Source organism: Nicotiana attenuata, chromosome 7, assembly GCF_001879085.1.
Source record: "Nicotiana attenuata strain UT chromosome 7, NIATTr2, whole genome shotgun sequence".
Classification (NCBI taxonomy): domain Eukaryota; kingdom Viridiplantae; phylum Streptophyta; class Magnoliopsida; order Solanales; family Solanaceae; genus Nicotiana; species Nicotiana attenuata.
This window is the reverse complement of record NC_031995.1, coordinates 5,472,111-5,494,457: the sequence shown is the minus strand read 5'-3', so window position 1 is coordinate 5,494,457 and position 22,347 is coordinate 5,472,111. Positions and strand designations below refer to the sequence as shown.

Genomic DNA, 22,347 nt, shown 5'->3' with positions numbered 1-22,347 from the left:
CAAAAATTGGGGATTCTAGGTTTTAGAAAAATGAAACATCGTTTGAAAATCAGAAGTTTTCATAGGAGAACACGTGAAATAGGTTTGGCTTGTCTCAGATTTGTACAGATCTGAGAAGTTTAAGAGACGAAATTAGGGTTTCGAGAAAATAACCCAGAGATAAAAATATCGGCTTAGAAAGCATAGGTTTAGCCGAAAAATAGGAAGATCTTACTGGAGATCGATCCATGAAGGCCTGAGACAGGCCAGGCCAGGATTGAAGTCATAGGTGGACTGGCCCTGGTCCCTTGAGGACCTCAAAGATAGCAGAAACCCGGCGTAGGAGACCCATTAGAGGCTTGAGGGTGGTGATAATCCACCATGATAGACGGCAGGTAAGTGGCGGCGGAGGGGATTAGGGTTGGGATTTGAGAGAACTCGAGAGAGAGAAGGGAGATGGGTGACGGCGGGGTGGTGGTAAGAATGATTAGGGTTTTGGGGTATAGATTAGTTTAATTATGGAAATGGGGAACCTGGACCGTTGATCAAAATGATCAACGGCCAGGATTTGGCCGGGTATTGGGTTGGGCAGATGGGTATTTGGGCCTGGAGTTTCTAGGCTGGTTTAAAGGTTTAAATTGGGCCAATTAATAGGCTAAGTTTTAAATAAAAAGGGGCTACTTGTTAAATACGTAATTAATTGCTAAACAATTTTAAAAAATGGTTAATAAATTATAAAAAATAATTTTAATGCATGAAAATGTATTAAAGTAATTACTTAATATTTTTAAAAAAATATAAAAGGCTATTTTCCAGTAAAATAATGTAATGATGCATGCGTAGGCTACAACTGCAAAGTAATTACAATTGTATCCTAAAAATACAGATGTGGCTATTTGTGCAATAATCGAAATGTAATACGAATGCAAATGATAAAATTAAGCCAAAAAAATTATTAAAACTATTTTGTGATGCAATTTAATGATTGTTTTATAAAATAAATGCTGGGAGAAATTAGTTAAAATATTTTTTTTTTAAAATGCAGAAATTGTATGAAAAATACTAATTGATGCCCATGCATAGTTTTGAAATATTACGGGAAAAATTGGGTATAAACATCTGCTGAAGTACATGGCATGTCGACTGTCTCTGCAACCACCATGGAGGGCTCGTCAGACTGGCCCGCAGTAGTAGGAGGCTGACCCTTCTTCTTTGGGTTTCCCTCACTCATCAAAGAATACCATGAGAAGGGCTTCTTCGCCCGCACCTTAGTATCAAAATCTCTCGGCTCCACCCGTGCACTCGTAAGGTACTTAGTAATGGTGTTAGGATACGGGTAAGAGGTATCAGCTTGCTTGGCGACCACAGATATGTTGGCCGACATCACGGGACCCATATTGATTGGGTACCCGACCATGATGGAGGCGACTAGAATTGCCCGCGGGATCGAAAGGTATGTCTCATTCTTACTCGAGTCTAGTCGGCTGCATACGAAGGTCTGCCACCCCTTTGCCTCAAAACTCAGGGTGTTTCTGTGAATAGCCACCCCTGCTGCAATCCATGGTAGTGGTGGCCTAGGAGCTACTAATATCTCTGCTAACCAGAGACGGGCTGCCTCCCCGAGTGCACACTTCTCCAAGTATTGTGTGGACTCGACATCCTCAAACCCCAAGTAGGTGTTCAGTGTGTGCAGGTCAAATCGCACCTTCAGATTCCTCACTTTGGTCACTTTGGTCCCTTTATTTATGTGTGCCATATTGGCGTAAAATTCCCGGACCAGATACTCCTTTGCGTCCACTACACTCTAGGTGAACCACATCTACCTCTTCCGCTCTCGGAACTACCTCAAGACTGCCGGATTGTACTTTTCAAGGTCTTTTAATTGGAGCTGTCGCTCAAGAGTGAGTGATCTTGTAGGCCACCACTCACGATAACTGGAGAAAGTAGCCAAACTGACAAATCGGTCTTCCCAGACCTCTTTCTTCTTTGACCGCTCAAGGTCGGCGACTATTGCATCTCCCCCTCGACCATCATCCAGAATATCATCAACTAAAGTGTTTGGTGCCTCAGGGACAGGTTTAGATGAGGGCTCGGAATCCTAACTAGCACTCTCCGACCCCTCGGAGGTGCTATATGACATGGAAGGCTCGTCTCGGAGTTGATACCTCCCCGGTGATTGTGATTGGACAGCCGACTGCTCTTGGATCGAGTTGCCCTCCAAAGCTTCCCTAGATGGGGCATAAGAACTGGATTCGGAGGGCTCTGCACCTTGCCCTCTGCTTAATGCTATTTTCTTTCTACTGTCGGGCTGTTGGCAGCTAGGCAAGGGTCTTTTCCTCCGTCCCCGAGACGGGTCACCCCTTCCCTTTGAAGTGTCGCCTCTTCCTCTAGATCGAACCATGTTCCGTACCAAGCAAAAGCAGGTGTCAGTTGCAATTCAATTGTAAACATGTAAGAACACACCAGAGAGACAGTGCACAACACAGTGTAAAACATGATTGCAGTGTAAAGAATTACGGTCCGCAGAATTTCTATTGTCGCCGCAGATTGGGCATTACGGACCACATGTTTTTCCTTTGCAGTCGCAGACTTGGATTGCGGTCGCATAATTTTCATTGCGGCCTCACATCAGATTCCCAAAATTCCAACTCTCTGAAGACAATGATTGGGCTGTTTTGCAGCCGCACACACTTTTCTTCGGCCGGGATGGGATTTCTGCGGTCCACACAATTTCAAGTGCGGCCGCAGAATCACGTGTGAACAATGTACCTTATGCTTAACTTCTGCGGACCGTACAATTTCTCGTGCGGCCGCGGAATACAAAATATTTACGCACAGAGGGCTAGGGTTTTCAATTGTCTTGCACAAATTCGAAATGGTATTAACAATTAAGCATGAAAATCAAGTTACGCATTCCCCATAGAGAAATTATCAGTCTACCCACAACATATTCGCCCCACAACAATATTCACATAGATTCATAGAAAAATGGTTCCAAATTTTACTAAAAATCTAAAAATGTAAAGAAGTTAATCAAGATGATGATGCATAGCAGAGGTGAGTGAATGCAACAGATGAGTGATCAACAGTTTTTATGCTTGTGAGCGGCCACTTTAACAAGAAATTTCAATTTTTAGAATTTTGAGAGATTAGAGAGGGAGAAAAAATTGTACAGTGACCCTAAGGTTACTATTTATACTGACGGGTCTGGCTTGAGGGACAAAGGGACGAGTGCGGCCACAGAATTCCTCCTGCGGTCCGCACTCTGTTAACTGAGGCTCAAAGGCCTTTGTTGATCTGCGGTCCGCAGATATTTGTTGCGGACTGCATATTTTCTTGTGTGGCCTCACTTTGGCCATTTCGCTGACAAAACAAACTTCAGAGAGTTTGCATTTTCCCTTTTCAATGTGTGTGGTCCTAGCCTAGATTTTACGGCCGCACAATTCATGTGCGAACCGCACTTTGCACCTTTCTCTGCTGACCTTTCCTTCATACTCTGCGGGCATATATGATATTCTGCGGTCCGCACTTCTGAGCTTCTGCACCCTTTTTTGTCCTTGAGTTCAGATTACTCCTTCTTGAATTGGATTTCATCTCGGGAGTTCATCTTCTAATATTCCTGCAATTAAGCACATTTTATCAATTTTCGGGAACACAATTAAATGCTTTTAGACTAAAATAAAAGCTAAAAAGCGCTAATAAATAGTCAAAATCTCACTTATCAGTGCTTCTCTTACTTTGAAACTTATTTTTTATTTATAAATTATAAGAGCATGGAGAATTGAAGATGGATGTTATATGATTTTATTTAGGTTTAAAATTTTTGGTTCAAGAATCACAGTAAAGGCATTCTTGGTAGCCCCAAATCTATTATCCAAATGATTTTGTTTAAGTTGAGCTTCTATTTTCTCTGAAATTTAGTGCTCTCTTAATTTTTTGCTGTTTAACTCTAAGAATGGGTTGTTTAAGAATGGCTTCTCTTTAAGAAAATGTTTACGTTTACCATTCTTGATATACAAAAAGAAGTAAATTAAGTATTTTGAGAAGCACTAATTTCAATTACACAGTGCTAGCAACCAACACTATATTTAAATGCAACATAGCTAGAATTTACAAGTAAATGTCAGTGAAGATATCAAGTAGTCCTTCTATTGAGTTGTAGTATTAGTATTCAATAAGTTGTAGTATTTATTTTATTCTTGATAAAAGGGGTGTGATTGCTCTATTGATATTGTGTTTGTTTGTATTCTTGATAGACTCTTAAATTTATTGGACTCGTTTTTTTGTAGGAAGTTCTTGTTCTTATGAATTGAGATGGACGTATTTTTGACGAAGTTTAATTCTTCTCAACCAAGTTCTACTCTTAGAAACAATTCCTCCCATCTTATAGATGAGTTTGATGAGAAATTACTCAATCCGATCCTGGAGAGAGAGTACCCATTGATAAATATAGTCCTAAAGTACGAGATAAAGTAAGAAGATACTACATTTAAAGTGGACCTTGCCAATCAGTTGATCATAAGTTTCCTAAAACTTTATTCGGGAATAAAATGCGTCAATTTAGTCTAGGTTGGTTTAAGGATTCGTATTCTAGATGGTTGAGTATAGTATGAAGAAACATGCCGCATTTCTTTTATGTTGTTATTTATTCAATAATGATTATATTCATGGAAGCACGGGTGACTTTTTCACAAAACCGGGCTTTAAGGCTTGGAATAAAGCTTCGGAAAGACTTGCTTTACATGTTGGTCAAGTAAAAAGCCGCCACCACAAGTGTTTCAACAAGATGCTAGACTTATCAAATCAATGCCAATCAGTTCAAGTTGCTTTTGATAAGAAATCTGAGAAACAAAGTAATGAGCACCGAATTCGTTTAAATGCATCAATCAATGTTGCAAGGTTCCTCTTGTACTTTGGATTGTCTTTTCGAGGTCATGATAAAAGTGATTCTTCAAAAAATAAATGCCTTTTTAGGGCTTTTAGAATGTCTTGCAAATAGGCTCCCTCAAATAGATAGAGTCATATTGAAACATGCTCCAAAAAATGATACATGACTTCGCCAAAAATGCAAAAGGACACTGTGAGTGTTGGTGCACAAGAAACCATGAAAGCTATAATTAATGATTTAGATGGGGATTATTTTGAGATATTAGTTTATGAGTCCAAGGATATTTCACACCATGAACAAATGGACCTTGTTTTGCGGTTTGTTGACAAAAAATGCCAAATGAACAAGCCATTTATTGGTCTTGTTCGTGTTGGTGATACCTCTGCAAAGTCTTTGAAGGAAGAAATACTTTCTTTGCTTATGAAACACACATTAAGTCCATCCAAAATACGTGGACAAGGCTATGATGGAGCTAGTAATATGCAAGGAAAAATGAATGATTTGAAAGCTTTAATTTTGCAAGAAACTCCTTCGGCACATTGCATTCATTGTTTTGCTCATCAATTACAGTTGAGGCTTGTAGCGGTTGCTAATAAAATATAAAGAGGTGGAACTTTCTTTGCTATAGTTGCTAATGTGTTGAAGGTGATTGGAGTGTATCCTTTAAACGTAGAGATCAACTTTGGGACCATCAAACAGAATTATTGGAGCGGTTGCTAGAGAGTGGTGAAGTTCAAAGTGGCAAAGGATTAAATCAAGAACGAGCGCTTCAAAGGCCATGTCACGACCCAAAATCCACTAAGGGTCGTGATGGCGCCGGACACGGCTGTCAGGCAAGCCAACCAAATTACCTAATCAAATTCTCGTTTTAATACTTCTGAAATCTATGATTTTCCTTCAAATTTAGCAATTTTTAAAGAAAATAATCTCAAATCAAATTTAAATGATAAGCAGTCAATATTATATTCAAACCATCCCAGAACCCGGTGTCACAAGTGCATGAGCATCTACTGATAAGGAAATAAAATACAACATCTGTCCGGAATACAATGGACAGGAAATAAATACAATGTACTGAAGAGGGCTATACTAGCTGCGGGCTGCCTCGAATAATGCAACTCACCTAGCCCCAAATCATCCGCGCTGCTACGCCCAGTGGGCTGCTAGAGATAAATATACCTGTGCAACAAAAATGCACAGAAGTGTAGTATGAGTACGTAAACAACGTGTACTCAATGAGTATCCCGCCTAATCTCGAAGAAGTAGAGACGAGATGGTCGACTTAGACACTTACTAATGGTCCAATAGTGAGGTCAGCAATACACTAAATTATGGATTTCTATAAACATGATTTCTATCCAAATAGGAGGGAACAAGTAAACAATTAACTCTTTTACAGAAAATTTCTAAAATTCCTTTTCGTAATTATCCAAATAATTTCAAGCCATGAAGAGGCAATAATAACTTAATCAAGTTCAAGGCAGCAATACAAGCATGCGCATATCATGCCGAGGCGACGGCCCGATCCAACAGAAATAAATGTGCACTTGCTGAGGGTCGACGACGCGCCTATAGATGCATCTATTTAATCTGCCGAGGCGTTCGGCCCGTTCCAAAATAAACACGTAGAGACATTCAATCAAGAAGCCAACATGGGGCAATTATTCAAAGAAAAGCTAATTCTCTTCCAACAATTTAAGAAAATGAGGTTTAGGTCTTGTTAGAAATTCATTTACCATTTTGATGTGGTTTAAGCAATTTAACTAACCATAAGATCACAAATATTCAAAGTATAGCATGCTTTTGGGTCCTAGACTACCCGGACAATAGCATAATAGTAGCTACGCACGGACACTCGTCACCTCGTGCGTACGTAGCCCCTGCAATTAGGAGCACATAATCAATTATTTCACCTATGGGGACAATTCCCTCTTGCAAGGTTAGAAAGGAGACTCACCTCGCTCCGAAGATCCATAATCGGCATTCCACGCCCTTCCGAAGACTCTAGTTGATGCACCACGCTCCAAAACTAGCCAACGGTTACGCAAATCCATTAATATATGCTCAAATATTCATTACAAACTAGTTTATAGCAATTCCTAACTCCGATCGAAAAGTTGACCAAAACGCCCTCGGGCCCACGTGCCCGGAATCCGAAATTTTTCGAAGATAAAGATTACCCATGACCTTAGGAACTCAAATATATAATTTTCTCTCAATTCCATACTCAAAATCGTGGCTAAATCCCAAGATTACTAATTTTCTAGGTTTTCCACCAAAACCTCAAATTTATACAATTTTCCAAGTCTAAATCCATATATAAACCTTGTATTTAACTCCAAGCTAGCATAAATTACTTACCTCATGACAAGTGACGAAAATGGCACCTCAAAGCTGCTCCACATCGACTCCAATGGAAGAAAAATGGGGTTGAAATTAACTCAACCCCGAACTTAAAAGACCTCACTGCTTCAGCTGTTTCCGCACCTGCGGTTCCTTGGCCGCTTCTGCGGTTCCGCAGGTGCGGTTAAAATGCCTCATCTGCGGTATTCCCTGAGTCACCCCTTTCTCGCTTTTGCGACTTGCCACCCGCAGATGCGGTCCCGCTTCTGCGGAACTTTGACCGCATCTGCGGTCCTCTCCAAGATACTCCCATCCGCTTCTGCGACCCTTTCTCCGCAGATGCGGTCCCGCTTCTGCGGTACTTTGACTGCATCTGCGGTCCTCAAGTCTTAGACCAAAACCCGCTTCTGCGGCTCCCTGTCCGCTTCTGCGGTGCCGCTTCTGCGGTCAACCCACCACAGAAGCGAAAATACCAGCAACCAGATTCCTTCAGCTGTCCAAAAATCCAAATTTCGATCCGTTAACCACCCGGAATCCACCCGAGGCCCCCGGGACCCCAACCAATCATACCAACTAGTCTCAAAACACATTACGGACTTGCTCGAGGCCTCAAATCATATCAAACAACACCAAAATCGTGAATCGACCCCCAATCCAAGCTTTATGAACTTTAGAACTTCTAACTTCTACTTCCGATGCTTAAACTTATCAAATCACGTCCGATTGACCTCAAATTTTGTGCACAAGTCATATTTGACATTACGGACCTACTCCAACTGAATCGAATTCCGACCCCGATATCAAAAAGTACACTTCCGGTCAAACTTCTCAAAAACCTTCAAATTTCTATCTTTAGCCAAATGGCTACAAAATGACCTACGGACCTCCGAATTCACTTCCGATCGCGCTCCCAACTCTAGAATCACCATACGGAGCTATTCACAGTCTCGGAATCCCAAACGAACATCGATAATACTGAAATGCACTTCAAGCCAAACTTATGAAATTTCTTCAAAAATGCTAACTTCTACAATAGGCGCCAAAACGTCCCCGGGTTACCCAAAATCCAAACCGGGCATACGCCCAAGTCCGAAATCATCATACAAACCTGTTGAAACCTTCAGATCCCGATTCCGAGGTCGTTTACTTAAAATTTTAATCCTTGTTCATTCTTTCAACTTTAAGCTTTCGAAATGAGAATTCTCTTTCCAAATAAACTCTGGACTTCCCGAAATTCAATTCCGACCACGCGCACAAGTCATAATACCTGAAATGAAGCTGCTCGTGGCCTCGAGCTGCTGAACGGAGCGCTAGGACTCAAAACAACCGGCCGGGTCATTACAGGCCAGGTGACACTCGTTGGGGGATCACATTGTAAAACATTAGATAACTTTGTTGTTTTATTTGCATCTATTGTTCATGTGCTTGGGGTGATTGAATATGAAGGTTCTGAGGCTAATGATAGATTGCAAGCAGAAGCTTTTTTGAGTAAAATCAATTCGTTTGAATTTGTGTTCATGTTTCACTTGATGTTGAAGGTGTTGTTGATGTAGAACGAGCTGAGTAAAGCTTTACAGAAGAAAGAGCAAGATATTGTTAATGCCATGTTATTTCTTGACTTTACAAAGGAAAGGTTGCAACAAATGAGAGATGAAGGATGGAATCATTAATGGATGAAGTCTCTTTATTTTGTGCTAAACATTATATTTTGGTGCCCAATGTGGAAGAATTCTATATTCCTGGAAAGTCGAAGTGTAGGCCTTCTGGTGTTACTTATTCAAATCACTTACGTGTTGAGCTTTTTTTATATAGTGATTGATTTGCAACTTTAGGAGCTTAACAGTCGTTTTGATGTTGTTAGTAGTAACTTGCTTCTTGGTACGGCTAGCTTGAATCCGGCTAATTCATTTGCTAATCTTGATAAGGAAAGAATAATGACATTGGCCAAGGATTATCCAGATGAGTTTGGTGAATTGAAGCTTCGAGATCTTAGCACCAACTTGACACTTTCATATTGCACATGAAACATGGTGACCTTAGATTCTCGGATTTGAAAGGAATTGGTGATTTGGCAAAAGCGTTGGTTGAAGCAAATCTTGTGGAGACATATTCACTTGTTTATTTACTTGTGAAGTTGACTCTAATTTTACCTGTCGTGACTTCAACAGTAGCATTCTCATTCTCATTCATGAAGTACATCAAAGATGAATTGCGTATTAGTATTGGTGATGCATTTTTAAATGATTGTATAGTTTGTTACGTTGAAAAAGAAGTATTTGCAAATGTAAGCAATGATGCTATTATTGACCGTTTTCAGAGTATGAGAATGCGTCGAGTTCAAGTATAAGTGGATGATGTACTTTTGTTATATTTGTATCAATTAAAGATATTCTATAACATTGAAGTTTGTATTTTGATGTAAGTTGTGTCTTCTTTAGTTCTCTCTTTGGGACAACTGTAGATTACTGTTAGTATGTCATGAATTGCTATTACGGCCACTAAGCTTGTTTTACATTTTAAAGTTTATTCCAGTTTAGTCCATGCGTGCGCAAGGATGTGCAGGAATTTTTTTTCTTGGAATACTTATTTTAAAATTTGTGTTCGTAGGTCAACTGGAGAGATTGATGAAATTGAAGTTTGTGTTCGCAGGTCAATTGGGGAGTCTGATGAAATCAAAGCCTAAGCTCTTCTTACTTTATTTTAGTTTTGTGCTTAGCAAGTTTATACTATATAGTGGATTATGCTGCTTATTTACTGGTCTATCCTAAAGTTTATATATATTCTTTTATTGGCTAATAAAGTTTTGGGTAATTCACACTAATGATAATGGTGTCCCCTTCATACTCAAATCTTGGGTCCGCCTCTGGATGACCACCTCTAACAAACTTAACCGAAGGGGTATATTTAAATCAATAGTATTACGACAAAGGTATATTTGGACGCAAATTATAACGAAGGATACAAAGGCATATTTTGCCCACTGCCGATAAAAATATAACTTTATTGTGCAATTTATTAGATGACCATACGAGCATTCAAACTCCTTGAACTTTTCCTTTCCGTACGAACAAGTCGTTTCTGCATCCATTTCCTTTCTTTAATTAGATGGGTCCAAAAAATTTTGAATTACAAAGTTGAAATATAAAGTTGCCTTTCTATTGGGCCTAGTGGACAAGATAATCCACGTGGCAACAACTTATTGGACTTACTCGTTATATAGGAGAAAAGTAACGAAAGTCTTCAGAGAAGTTGACAGAGTAAACGACAAAAGTCTGCTGCGTTACTTAGGCAAGAAGAAGAGATGATTGATTGAGAAAATCCATTGCCAGTTTAACAACTCCACCTAACCAATCTCTAAATAAACCTTGTAACGTCGTCGTTTCTCGCTTTCCCTCAACTTCCTCGTCTCGTCTCCGGTCACTGTTACGGTGGTAAACCGTTACGCGCAATTGCCAACTGTGTTGTTGACCGTTCAACTCTGTTTGAACAAAAAAGAAAAACGTTGGAATTTCAAGTGTTTGGTGGAAGAAAATTCTTGAGGCCTAGTTTGTTTGTAGGAGCAGAAATAGTTGAAGCTTTTGGAGGGTTTAAGCAATTGGGGTTGGCAGAAAAACAAGAGGATGAATCCGAATTGGGAACTCAGAGATTGTTGTAACCGTGATCAAAGGATCTTTCTTATTACCATTGGTGTATTCACCGTCGTCATTCTTGTCGTACGTAGAACTCTGTCTCTTTCTCTCTACACTTTTTTGGTTTTTACATTATGCTTTAGTATGTTGCTCCTTTTTGGATCAAATGTTGCTCTTAATTAGTAGATCGAGACCTGAAAGCAAAGAGCTTTAGGCTAACTTTTGGTAGTTATATGTTCCTGCCTTTTTGTGTCTAACTAGGAGAGCAATGCACGGATTCAGAATTTCAACTTTATGAGTTAAGGATGCCACTGACCATTTGAGTTACCGAGTTCGAGATTTGATATTTATACATATTTAGTAGATTCCTAAACACATACAGGGTCTGAGCCAAAGCTATTGGTTCTGCTGAACCCATAGCTTGTACTTTATATCTGCTCATGTCAAGATTACTGGTATTGTTTGATAGAAAAGTGACAAATGGAATTTATATATAAAAAAAAATAATAGACGTTTTAAAGCCTAAAATTTGACATTTTAAAGTTGGCTGTGTATAAACAATGTCAATAGTTTCGAAGCTTCAGAATAATATCCTTGGCCTTTATTTGCTTCATTTTGTGATAAAATTATGAAGTTCAGGGGTAAAAGGGAATGGCTAAAAATGATTATGAAAATAGGATTCAGTTTTGAAAGGAGGAGCATGTTTTTATGCCCTCAGTGAGTGAAGTCTATCTTTGTGTCGTTCTGCTTTGGTCCTTACCGGTTGACACCCTATGAAATTACTGATAGAGCGGTGGTTATTAGGAATTGGTTAGTCTAGGAGTCTTGTTCTCATTTATGGGATTGTTGATAGGATCTACTATTAAGTTAACAGTTTAGCTAGCTCACAGGGGTATAGCCTAGCAGTTGATGAAACTGGAAAGAAACCACAGAAGACCCGGGTTTGAATCCAGTATAGACAACAAATTTGCGTGAATTTTTCCATCTGGTGAAACCTTGGTGGCTAGTGATACCTGATATGCATACTGGTTGGAGGATGTATAAATTCAATAAAGTAGTCAAGGTGCACACACATTTCATAAATTAAAGTAGAGAGTGAATTTAGCTATTAAAGCCAACATAGCCTTCACCCCTATGGCTTCATTTCTCCCCCCCCCCCCCCCCTACCATTCATTGCACTTCCTCATAACGTATATATAAATATCAGTGTGTGTATTATGTGTGTATGTAAGTATAAACGTTGATACAATGATTCGTGAGATTTTCAAACAGGTAGTTATAATCTTCACTTTTCCTGCACTGCATGAAGTGATGAAAACCTCAAAATGAGGATCCAAAATTGAAAACATATAGAAATAATATCACTTGATTAGAATTTTGTGTTATTTCATTAAGTTAGAGTGGCTTTAGGGTGGCTATTGCTTGGCAATTCATGAAACTCTTTAGCAAGAATTTTGGTTGGCTGATACGATGTGTGTCATCAAAGTGTTCAAAAGGTTATCTTATAAGTTATAAGTAATAACTCAAAATCCTGATCCAATAATGTTTTAGATGGGAAAATTTGTCCACCTGTTGTTTGTTCAATGTCATATATAGCGTAAACTAGTTCTACATTTTTTAAGAAAACCAAAAGTGCTGAGGTACTTCACCATGTCTGACCAAATATCCTTTAGGATCGAGGATCACTTGCTCGGTAACCTACTGCTATATCCTCATGTAGTTGAGCTTTTGTAATTGTTAAAAATATTTACTGAAGTTACTATTTCCTAGAAATGTTTATAAGTTACAACACTGCGCTCATCTCAGAAGCGTATGTGTAAATTTCTTCGAGGTGGTAGTGGTACATAACCTTGATATATCTAGTATGATCATCAGAGGCGGATGTAGCCTTTTGGCTATAGGTTCATTCGAGTCCAGAAATTTCGACATGAAGTATAGATAAACATGTAAAAACCTACGAAAATCTCAATGAATGTTAGATCTGGACCTATAATTCTAACTATTCAGTGCAAGGTTTGAACCCATTAAATTTTAATACAGGATATGCTTCTGATGATAATCATAACACCTCATCTGTTACGGTGAGCTGTTGCTGGTTTTCTTGGGAATAAAATAAGATGTTTGAGCCTTTGAGGTTGCCAGCATTAACAAAATGCAATACCATGTCATGTGCAAATGATATACTAGATTTTTGTTTTACTTATTATACCTACCATAGAGTGTCCACAAATGTTCTCATGTGAGCATTTGCTAATCTTTTTTTTACCTCTGTCTGCCTTTTATGTAAAAAAATTGCATATTCATTTTGCTTCTTTTTTGTCCTAAATATCAAAACAGTTATGGAGGACATTTCTCCTGACACCTTTCAAGCTCATTACTGTATTTCTTCACGAAGCAAGCCATGCAATCGCTTGTAAGCTCACATGTGGTCAGGTAATTCTCTCTTGTCATGTATTTAGATGCATTAGATGTTTAATTCAAGAGATTAGTTGTACATTTGGTAGATACCTGTCTAATTTGTTCTATTATTTTGTATGACGGTTTATGCCTTCAACTGCTTCAATTGGTAGCAAAAATACTTCCTTATTTCTGATGTTGATGGAATGCAGTTCTGTAGGATTGGTTGAATTTTTCTGCTCTTTGGTTCTAATAAAGAGATTTAAGATGTCAATATTGACAGGAATCCACCGGTGAAGACTTTAATTAATTCACGACATACATTCACTTCAGAAAGCTCAAAGCCATGGAGATGAATTTGACTTTTTCTCTTTAACTTCATGTTTCCTTCTTTTGCTCTTTTATTTAGTCTTTTTTTTAGAATGGTACCAAAATGATGACTAGATTTCTTGTCTTTAGAAAGTCCTTTGAGATTTTGAGTTGTAGTTTTTTAGAGGTTATTGAGTTCCTGGATTATCTGGGTAGTCCTATAAGCAATTTACCAAACTCACTAATTATAATTAGCCAACAGTTCTCAAGCATAATCTAATTTGCCATTAATAGGTGTAAAACTCCATAATTGTTCGAGCTAAAATATAGTGCTAAAATTTAAAAATTGAGAAAAATAATACTAAAATGATAAATTGCTCATATATTTGTTGATGTTATCAAAACATAATGGCCATGTAACTTACTTGTCAAGAAAAAGTAATTACTTATTATTCCATGTTGCTAAGTCAACGAGAATGATGGGGCATGGTTTAACTATGATGCCATGCTAAATCATAGCACACGATTTGGTTTCCCTGGTCAATTCAAGTTCAAAACTATCTAGTAAATGCTGAGACATGTGAATTCGTATTCTAAACGACTCGTTTTCTGGTGTACCACTACATACAGGTGGAAGGAATGCAAGTTCATGCCAATGAAGGGGGAGTGACACAAACACGTGGCGGTGTTTATTGGTTGATCTTGCCTGCTGGATGTAATTACTTTCTTTTGAGAAGTTCCAAAATCTCACTGCACTGAAGTGCTTCCTAGTTTTGTTGTCTAAAAGACAAATGAAGTATCCCCTACCCAAGTTCCCAGTTGATGATGCGTTTAAACTTACTTTTCTATATGTCGATTGCTTTGTCAATTTAACTTCTGGCTACCTTTTATTTTTCTGATTAATTTTGTGCTTTCCTGAAGATCTTGGTTCGTCTTTTTGGGGGATGGTTCTCATACTTGCATCGACAAATCTTCTCACTGCAAAGATTGCCGCTGGTTGTTTCATCGCTGCTCTTTTTATCGTGCTCTTCATCGCCAAAAATGTACGGGGCCAAGTAAAAGAACTTGAATTCAATCTTGTACAATGACTGTAGATAGTTCAGTCTTTACATTAAACTTTTCACAAGATAGGATAATATGTATACATGTATACATTCACAAATTTTATGATGTAAATCTTGTCTAATGTTAAAAAAAAAAAAGTTCTGGAATCTTACATGCTTTACTTTTGTGAACAGTGGACACTGCGAGGACTTTGCATCGGTTTGTACATTCAGGATCTTGATTATTGTCAATACTTGAGATACATTTGTTTTATGCTTAGTCATTGATCCCCACAGACTCGACTTGCCAGGATTTATCATTTTCATTGCTGTAATATGGGTTCTGCAAGAACTAACAAAAGTTCGCATTCTTCGCTACGTAATTCTCTTCATAGGTATGGACTTATCCTTTTCCCCTCCCTCTCTCCATTTTAAATTTGGTTGTTGTGTTACTAACGTTGGTTCTGGTGAATTGCAGGTGTTATGAACAGCTTGTTTTCAGTTTATGGTAAAAACTATTCATTCTACAGGATTTAATTTTTCCCTGGTGGCATGATACGATCTGACAAATATATGACAATGCAGATATATATGATGACTTAATATCTAGAAGAGTGCACTCAAGTGATGCTGAGAAGTTTGCTGAACTCTGTCCCTGTCCTTGTAATGGTGTTGGTTGGGGAGTTATCTGGTTAGCATTGGCTTCAATGCAAATCTTAACTAAAGAGTGTGAGGAGTTTTTGTCATCATTTGTGAATCACAATCCTTCTGTTTCTTGGACTATTTTTCAGGGGAATGATATCTTTTATATTTCTTTGTGGAGCGATGTACCTTGGACTTGTCATTCTCTCATGAGGTATTGTCTTCTTTAGTGATCTTAATTATCCCTTTACCCTTCTGGTTTTATCGATTGTTATCTGATTTTTATTTAAATCCAAGTACTAAGCTACAAGTTTAGTGATACAATACTAACCTTCTAGTATATAGTTAGATACTAAAAGTTTACCAGGTTCCCAATCAGTTAATAAATTTTTATGTTCATAAATAGTTTAACAGTAGTTTAATCACGTTCCCTAGGACCTTGTAGTTTACAAGTAATTATACTACTGAATGATTTTGCATATATAGCTCTGGTAGTTAATGTACCTTATTTTTCTGTATACATCTGGTAGTTATTTTTGCAAACAACTAATAGGAATGAATCGAAGTGCACCTACCTCCTAGTTAACCATTCTCAATTTCCCATTTTAATTTTGTGAAGTCATTCTAAAGAACAAGATTATAGTCATCAGGCTTAATCCATCTCCCGAATCCTGAGCTACTGTTTCTATCATATTAACTCCATACAGATTCATCTTGAAAGCCTCCATATATATTTCAAAACCATCTCCTGTTCCTACAAGCTGTTAAACTTAACTTCTAACATATTTCAGATACCTCGGGATATGTCATTTTGTCCTCCATTCTTTATCGCATCAACCATTTTGGTGCTCTCTCAATGTCAGTTTGTTGTTGATTGTCCTTTTCCGTTTTCCTTTTTTTCTCTTTTGGATGAAGGTTGTTTCTGAACGTCCTTTGTAAGTCTATAGTTTTGTGGATACCCAACCTTAAAGTATTTTAAGTGGGAAAAATGAATAGTTAGGTAACGGAAAATTAAGGACCTGGATATGTATTTTTTTTGGAGAGACAAGCTTGATCAACTAAGAAACTGTAAGAACTACAGCTGCTCCCCCCTCAACCAAATGCACTATTCAACCTTCTTTGGGCATGGGTGCCAACAGTTTATTATATCAGTTTTAGAAAATATGTACATAAAATATCTAATTTTGCGGAAAGACCACGGGTTCACGTGTCCCATAATGTTGCCTATAAATCCTGACCCCCGCCCCCCCCCCCCCGCGCGCGCGTGCGCTTAATAGTCCACAGCCTTAGGATTCACTCGAGGCATTTGCAATTCTCCAAGTGAATTAATGCTTAATCATGTTGACAGTGTTTGCTATGAGCTTTTATATTCTGTTTACAGATCTGTGTATACCAGTAAAAATTTTGGAGTACCTTTATTGTAAGAAAAACTCAAACTATTTAATACTCGAATGGAGTGTGTCCAAATCGAGTGAAATGTATGTTGAGGATTCATATAGTCGATTCCAACTAGCTTGGGATAGAGACATAGTTTTTTGGTAGGAACCTTATTTGCTTAGCTTTTCATTCAGTCTTTGTCTTATTTTCCTCGTTCGACTTCTTCACGATCTGATTCTGATTATGTTCATCTTTTCAGGTTCATTCAGATGAATTTGAGGGCCTTAAAATCCTGAAGATAGTTGCAGTTATTGCTCACATATTCTTTTCCATTCCTTTCAATGCTGTTGTATAGCTTTTAGACATCAACCATTAGATTCAGACATTTATTTTTTGCCATCACTAAACCAGTGGCCTTATTCTTTCACACCCTTTCTTGGATGTGGTTAACATAGTCATGAGTTTGAGGTAATTGAAAATTGATTATTTAGCATTATACTCAAGTTTAGCATTTGTTGCACGTTTTTAATGCCTAAATATGATACGTAGCTAGCGTTTGGACATAAATTTGATTGAAACTTGAAACAAGAGTTTTTAAGTAGTGTTGAAAAATAATTTTTGGAAGTTAAAGTTGTGTTTTGGACATGCATTTTAATTGAAGAAAAGTTGAGTCTTTGTGAGTGGAAGAAAAAACTTCACCCAAAAATTACCCTAAACCAGTTTTTGGGAACTTGAAATATTTTCTCCCAAAACATGATCATATTTCATAAACAAACAATGTTTTCAATTTTTGTTGAAAAAATGAAACCAAAATCCATGGCCAAACAGGAGCTTGATAGCCCCTATGATGTTGTTTAAGTTCGTCAAACTAGGTTATACACACTTTTTAAAGCTTGTATACGCCCTTTGGTAGACACCAAAATTGCTTATCACTCATGTGCGTACGTATATGTACAATTTTTATATGTTTATATGCATTTTTGGATTAATCAAGATTTTTATTATTTGTAGTAATTACTAATATTTGGTGTAATCTTGGAAATACCTTTCCAAAAAACAAAACACCTACTTGTCTATTCTATTTTTCATTTTTTGCCGACCCCCCCCCCCCCCCGCCCCCTAGAAGGAGTCCGGAACCTAAATGTTGCTTTTGTGGACTCAGAAGACTGAAATAAGTGGAAAATAAATTAGTGACCAAACTAATATAATGCGGTTTTAAAGTGCGCTTTACTTTAACGCCTGTTTTGGACGTCAAGGTAAAGTGCGTTTTGCGTTTTATATAAAGCGCTTTTATGAAATACGCCTTATTTATTTTGTGGACCCACCAATAACTCTTCTGCGCTTAACTGACGTAACATAATTCAAATATGTAAAACGTATTTTAAAAAGGCGTTATACCTCAAAAAATTCGACCCTCCCCCCCCCCCTCCGGATTGGGTATTGCCTTATTTAAAGGCATTAAGGATTTTTGCAAAAATCCATTCAGAAATATTCTCCTGTTAAATTTTCTTCTTGTTAAATTCTCAAGCATTTTGTCATAATGTCTGAAAAGCGAAAAGTAAGGGTTTCATTATATTGGGGAGTGAGGTTGTGATGGCTAATAACTTAGTGAGCTATAGTTTATCTCCACAGAGTCATGTTAAGTTGCCACTTACAATGGAGTACAATAGACTGGTATCCATGTTGCGTAATAAAATGAGTGCGAGCAAACGTTCGGTGAACCTTAAAATAATCGGAAGATATCCGTATTCTATCATTCCGCTAGGGGTTGCTTATTACGTTGAGTTCTAACATCAAGGATGATGAAACTCTGAGAGATTTTTGAGGACTCCGGATGAATACCGGGAATTAATTTTGATAAAATGTTGGAAATATACGTGAAGATTGAAGACGTTCGCAATAATGAGGTTGCGCAAAGCAGGGAACCCTCAATCATCGGGTGGTTATTCTGGAGCAGTTTTAGCCGAACAGGTACCGGCTGAAAGAGTTTTGCCGAATCTAAACTTATCTCCACGGGCAAATGAGGAGCGAGGAAATATTTTCTCTCCTACTTTACATAATCCACAAGACGAGTGGTAAACTTCAATTTTCCTTTGTGTTACGATGTTTATTTTTGTTGTATTGATTTTGTATTAACACTCATATATTCCACAGGGGGTACTGTCCAGATATGAATTTTACAAGTTATGAACCCACGCCCAGTTGGAATATGCGTAGTTTTGGTCTGTTGGATCATGATGATCCATCCCGGAGTCATCACCAACAGGATAATGTCCATCATGGAATGTCAACACAATACGACTTGTAAGTGAAGTGATATAGCTATATGTAAAGTATTTATCAATTTGAGTAGCTTATTATTTTGTTGTTTGTGTAGTGAAAACAAGCAACTTGATGGTCCTGTCCTCACTCAGTTGCCCGTAGACAACGTATTTACTCGGGATTTGGAAGATGCGCAGAGTCAGGAAGATAATAGTGATTATGACAACAATGCCGACGAGTCTGAAGATGACACACCCTTCCCTGACGAGGGTGATGATGAGGAGGAAGAGAATGCCGAACCTGATTGTGCATGCTCCACCTCTCGTTAGATCAAGAGTGTACGAGTCCCACGTGCCGTTTCATTCAAGTCATATTCCCTACCTTGATCATTTGCCAAGTATGCCGGATGTGGATGCCCTTACAAGGGATTTTGACGAAATTCGGACAACAATGTGGGATGAGTCTAGACCAACGGTGCTGGCAAAGGGCATGCTTTTTCCTGATAAAGCGCGCCTAAGCAAGGCGGCGAAAATGTACAGCGTAAAAGAGTGTCATGAGATGATGGTATGGGAGTCAAGTCCGGATGTATACAAGGTTGTTTGCCGTAGATGGTTTACGGGTTGTCATTGGATGCTGCGTGCAAGCAAGAAGAAAATAGGTATGTGGAAAGTGGGTAAATATATTGGCACCTACATTTGTGAAATGGACACATTCAATGGGAATCACTTCAACTTGGATGTTGACTTGATTTCTCTTGTCCTGATTCCACACATTGAAGCGTCCATAAGGTACAAGATCGAAGAGTGCATTACATATGTCCACCAGTAATATGGCCATACCATTACCAAAAGAAAGGCATTTCTCGGGCGTAAACGTGCGTTTGAAATTGTTTATGGTAACTGGGATAAGTCATTTGCAGCTCTACCTAGGTACATGACCGCATTACAACACTTTAACCCCGGGACCTTTGTTGAATGGAAACTTGAGCGGAGTTCGGGAATACCGGAATATATATTCAAATACGTGTTTTGGGCATTTAAACCAGCAATTGATGGTTTTGTGCATTGCCGTCCGGTAATATCCATAGAGGGTACTCATGTCTATGGAAAGTATGATATTAAGTTGTTGATCGCCGTTGCAGTAGATGCCAATGGAAAAATATTTCCCCTAGCTTTTGCCATCTGTGCCAGTGAAAGCCAAGAGACGTGGACGCTATTTTTGAACCACTTGAAGGAACGCGTTGTCAAACAATGTTCTGGTATTTGTCTAATATCTGATCGGCATGGGGGTATATTAAGTTCTGTAGAGCATTTGCCTGAATGATAGGAACCGTATGCATACCACCGTCACTGTGTGAGGCACCTGAAGGCCAATTTCCAGAAGGCATATCCCAACAAGGATCTGCATGATGTAATGTGGATGGCTGCAACAGATCACCAAGAGCATAAATTCCGGATACACATGGAATCTATCAGGCAGGAAGACGAGGCAGCGTATCGTTGTTTACTGCGACATAAGCCTGAAAAGTGGACTTTGTATGCGGATGGTGGCAGAAGATGGGGAATTCTGACTACAAATGTGTCAGAGTCTTTCAATGGGTTATTGAAGTCTGCACGAGGATTGCATGTCACTGTCATGGTTCGGATGTCATTCAAGCAGATGGCGGAGAGGTTTGTTGAAAGGGCTGCAGCTGCAACGTCATTGATGGAAAGGGGTGTTGAATTTATTCCACTACCAATGAAAAGATTTGAGAAATACAGGCGGCGAGCACATTGGCATTCATTTTTACAGTATGATTACGACCGAAATATTTTTGAAGTTCGCACCGCTATCCATGAAAAAACCGTGGGAATAATGTACACACCATAAATGAATCTAGAAGGTTATACTCTTGCGGGAAATGGTCCGTCTACCACATGCCGTGCTCACATGCCATCAAGTGCTTTCAACATACAGGTTTAGGGCCAACCAACTATGTTGATAAACAATATAGTGTTGCTGCATACTTAAACACCAATAGTGGGCAGTTGCAGCCAGTGGGTGCTGAGCATTATTGGCCGCCAAAACCATTTAAAATGGTGTGTAACAAGGAGTTTTTTCGTTAATGACATGTGCAGAAAAGAACGCGTATACGGAACCAAATGGATGTTGATGATACCATTTATGCGCGTAAATGTGGCATATGCTCGCAAACAGGACACGACCGTCGTAAATGTTCTTCAGCTGGTTTGGGTGGCGGTGGTAATCCAGCTCCTGGTGGAAGTTCATCTAATGTGCCCAACTATCAAGGATACACGTAGTGTTTTGTTTTCGTAATGTGTTTTTAAGAAGTGTATGTACTTGTTTATCTTGCAGAATGTATGAAAGAAAATTATGTTTCCATTGCTGTTATATCTTTTTTATATTTAACATTAATATTTCAGTACAACAATCTAACATAAACCCATCTAAACAACCAGAAAAATTGTCATTCGCCACTATCGTCGCTGTCTGGCAATATTTCATTGTCACTGCCTTCACCCTTTTGCCTCTTTTTGAACCACTTGTTAAATGTTAGTGGCATTTTTTAATGGATGTTTTAATATTTATTCAAAAGGTCTTTGAGATACATATGACTTGGTTCAATTTAAGAATCTTTCTTATACCCGAAATAATGATTACCACGCGAAGCATAGCGCGGTTACATACCACGTTATGTGTATTGTCTTGTCAACCTGATAAAGCTGTCGTTCTGCAAAAGCTGTCTTCTGGAAAAGTTGTATTGTACCATAAAGAATCATTAGCACGTGAAGCATATCGCGATTACATACCACATTATGTGTATTGTCTTATCGAGCTGATAAAGTTGTCGTTCTGCAAAAGCTGCTCGCCTGGAAAAGTTGTATTGTACCGTAAAGAAACATTAGCACGCGAAGCATAACGCGGTTACATACCACGTTATGTGTGTTGCCTTGCCTATAAATAACCAGCGAATTTTAGTTATTATCTGTGCTTAACCAAAACAAATAGCAACACTTTCCATAAAGTAGGGTTGTTTTTTCATTAACAAATGTCTGAACGCATTTATGTACCAATGTGCTATTGTGGTAAATGCTCTATGGTGTTGGACTGTTGGGAGGATGGTCATGTTGGGCGCAAATACTGGATGTGTGTAAACAGGTTTGGAGGCAACAACGGAAATTATTGCAATTTTGAGGTATGGCTTGATAAACCCTGTAAGGAGGAATGCTACAAATGATCTTTGCAGTATTATCATGATATGAACAAAAGATACGAACATGATGAGATTGAAATGAAACGAGAAATTGCGGAGTTGAAGGAGAAACTAAAAGAGGCGGAAGAAAAAAAAAATAAGCTGGAAGAGAAATTTAAGTGGTTGGAGCAGAGAATACTAGGCGGTTGTGACTAAACAATGACATGTATGTATTGAGTGTAGTACTTTATCTTTATTTTTTCCGTGTCATGTATTTTCATTAGT

General features: G+C 38.5%; 2 protein-coding genes across 2 annotated transcripts; both read left to right on the top strand.

Moving 5' to 3' along the window:
- On the top strand, positions 5,045-9,234 carry LOC109229802 (zinc finger MYM-type protein 1-like). Its single transcript, XM_019395355.1, has 2 exons — positions 5,045-5,452; positions 9,043-9,234. Exons 1-2 carry the CDS (start codon positions 5,045-5,047, stop codon positions 9,232-9,234), a joined length of 600 nt encoding a protein of 199 aa, XP_019250900.1.
- LOC109228599 lies at positions 10,430-17,110 on the top strand. The gene is made up of 10 exons (XM_019393747.1): positions 10,430-10,923; positions 13,177-13,272; positions 14,176-14,260; positions 14,467-14,588; positions 14,784-14,808; positions 14,900-14,983; positions 15,067-15,096; positions 15,174-15,279; positions 15,380-15,444; positions 16,867-17,110. Exons 1-9 carry the CDS (start codon positions 10,831-10,833, stop codon positions 15,441-15,443), a joined length of 705 nt encoding a protein of 234 aa, XP_019249292.1. The 5' UTR covers positions 10,430-10,830; the 3' UTR covers position 15,444; positions 16,867-17,110.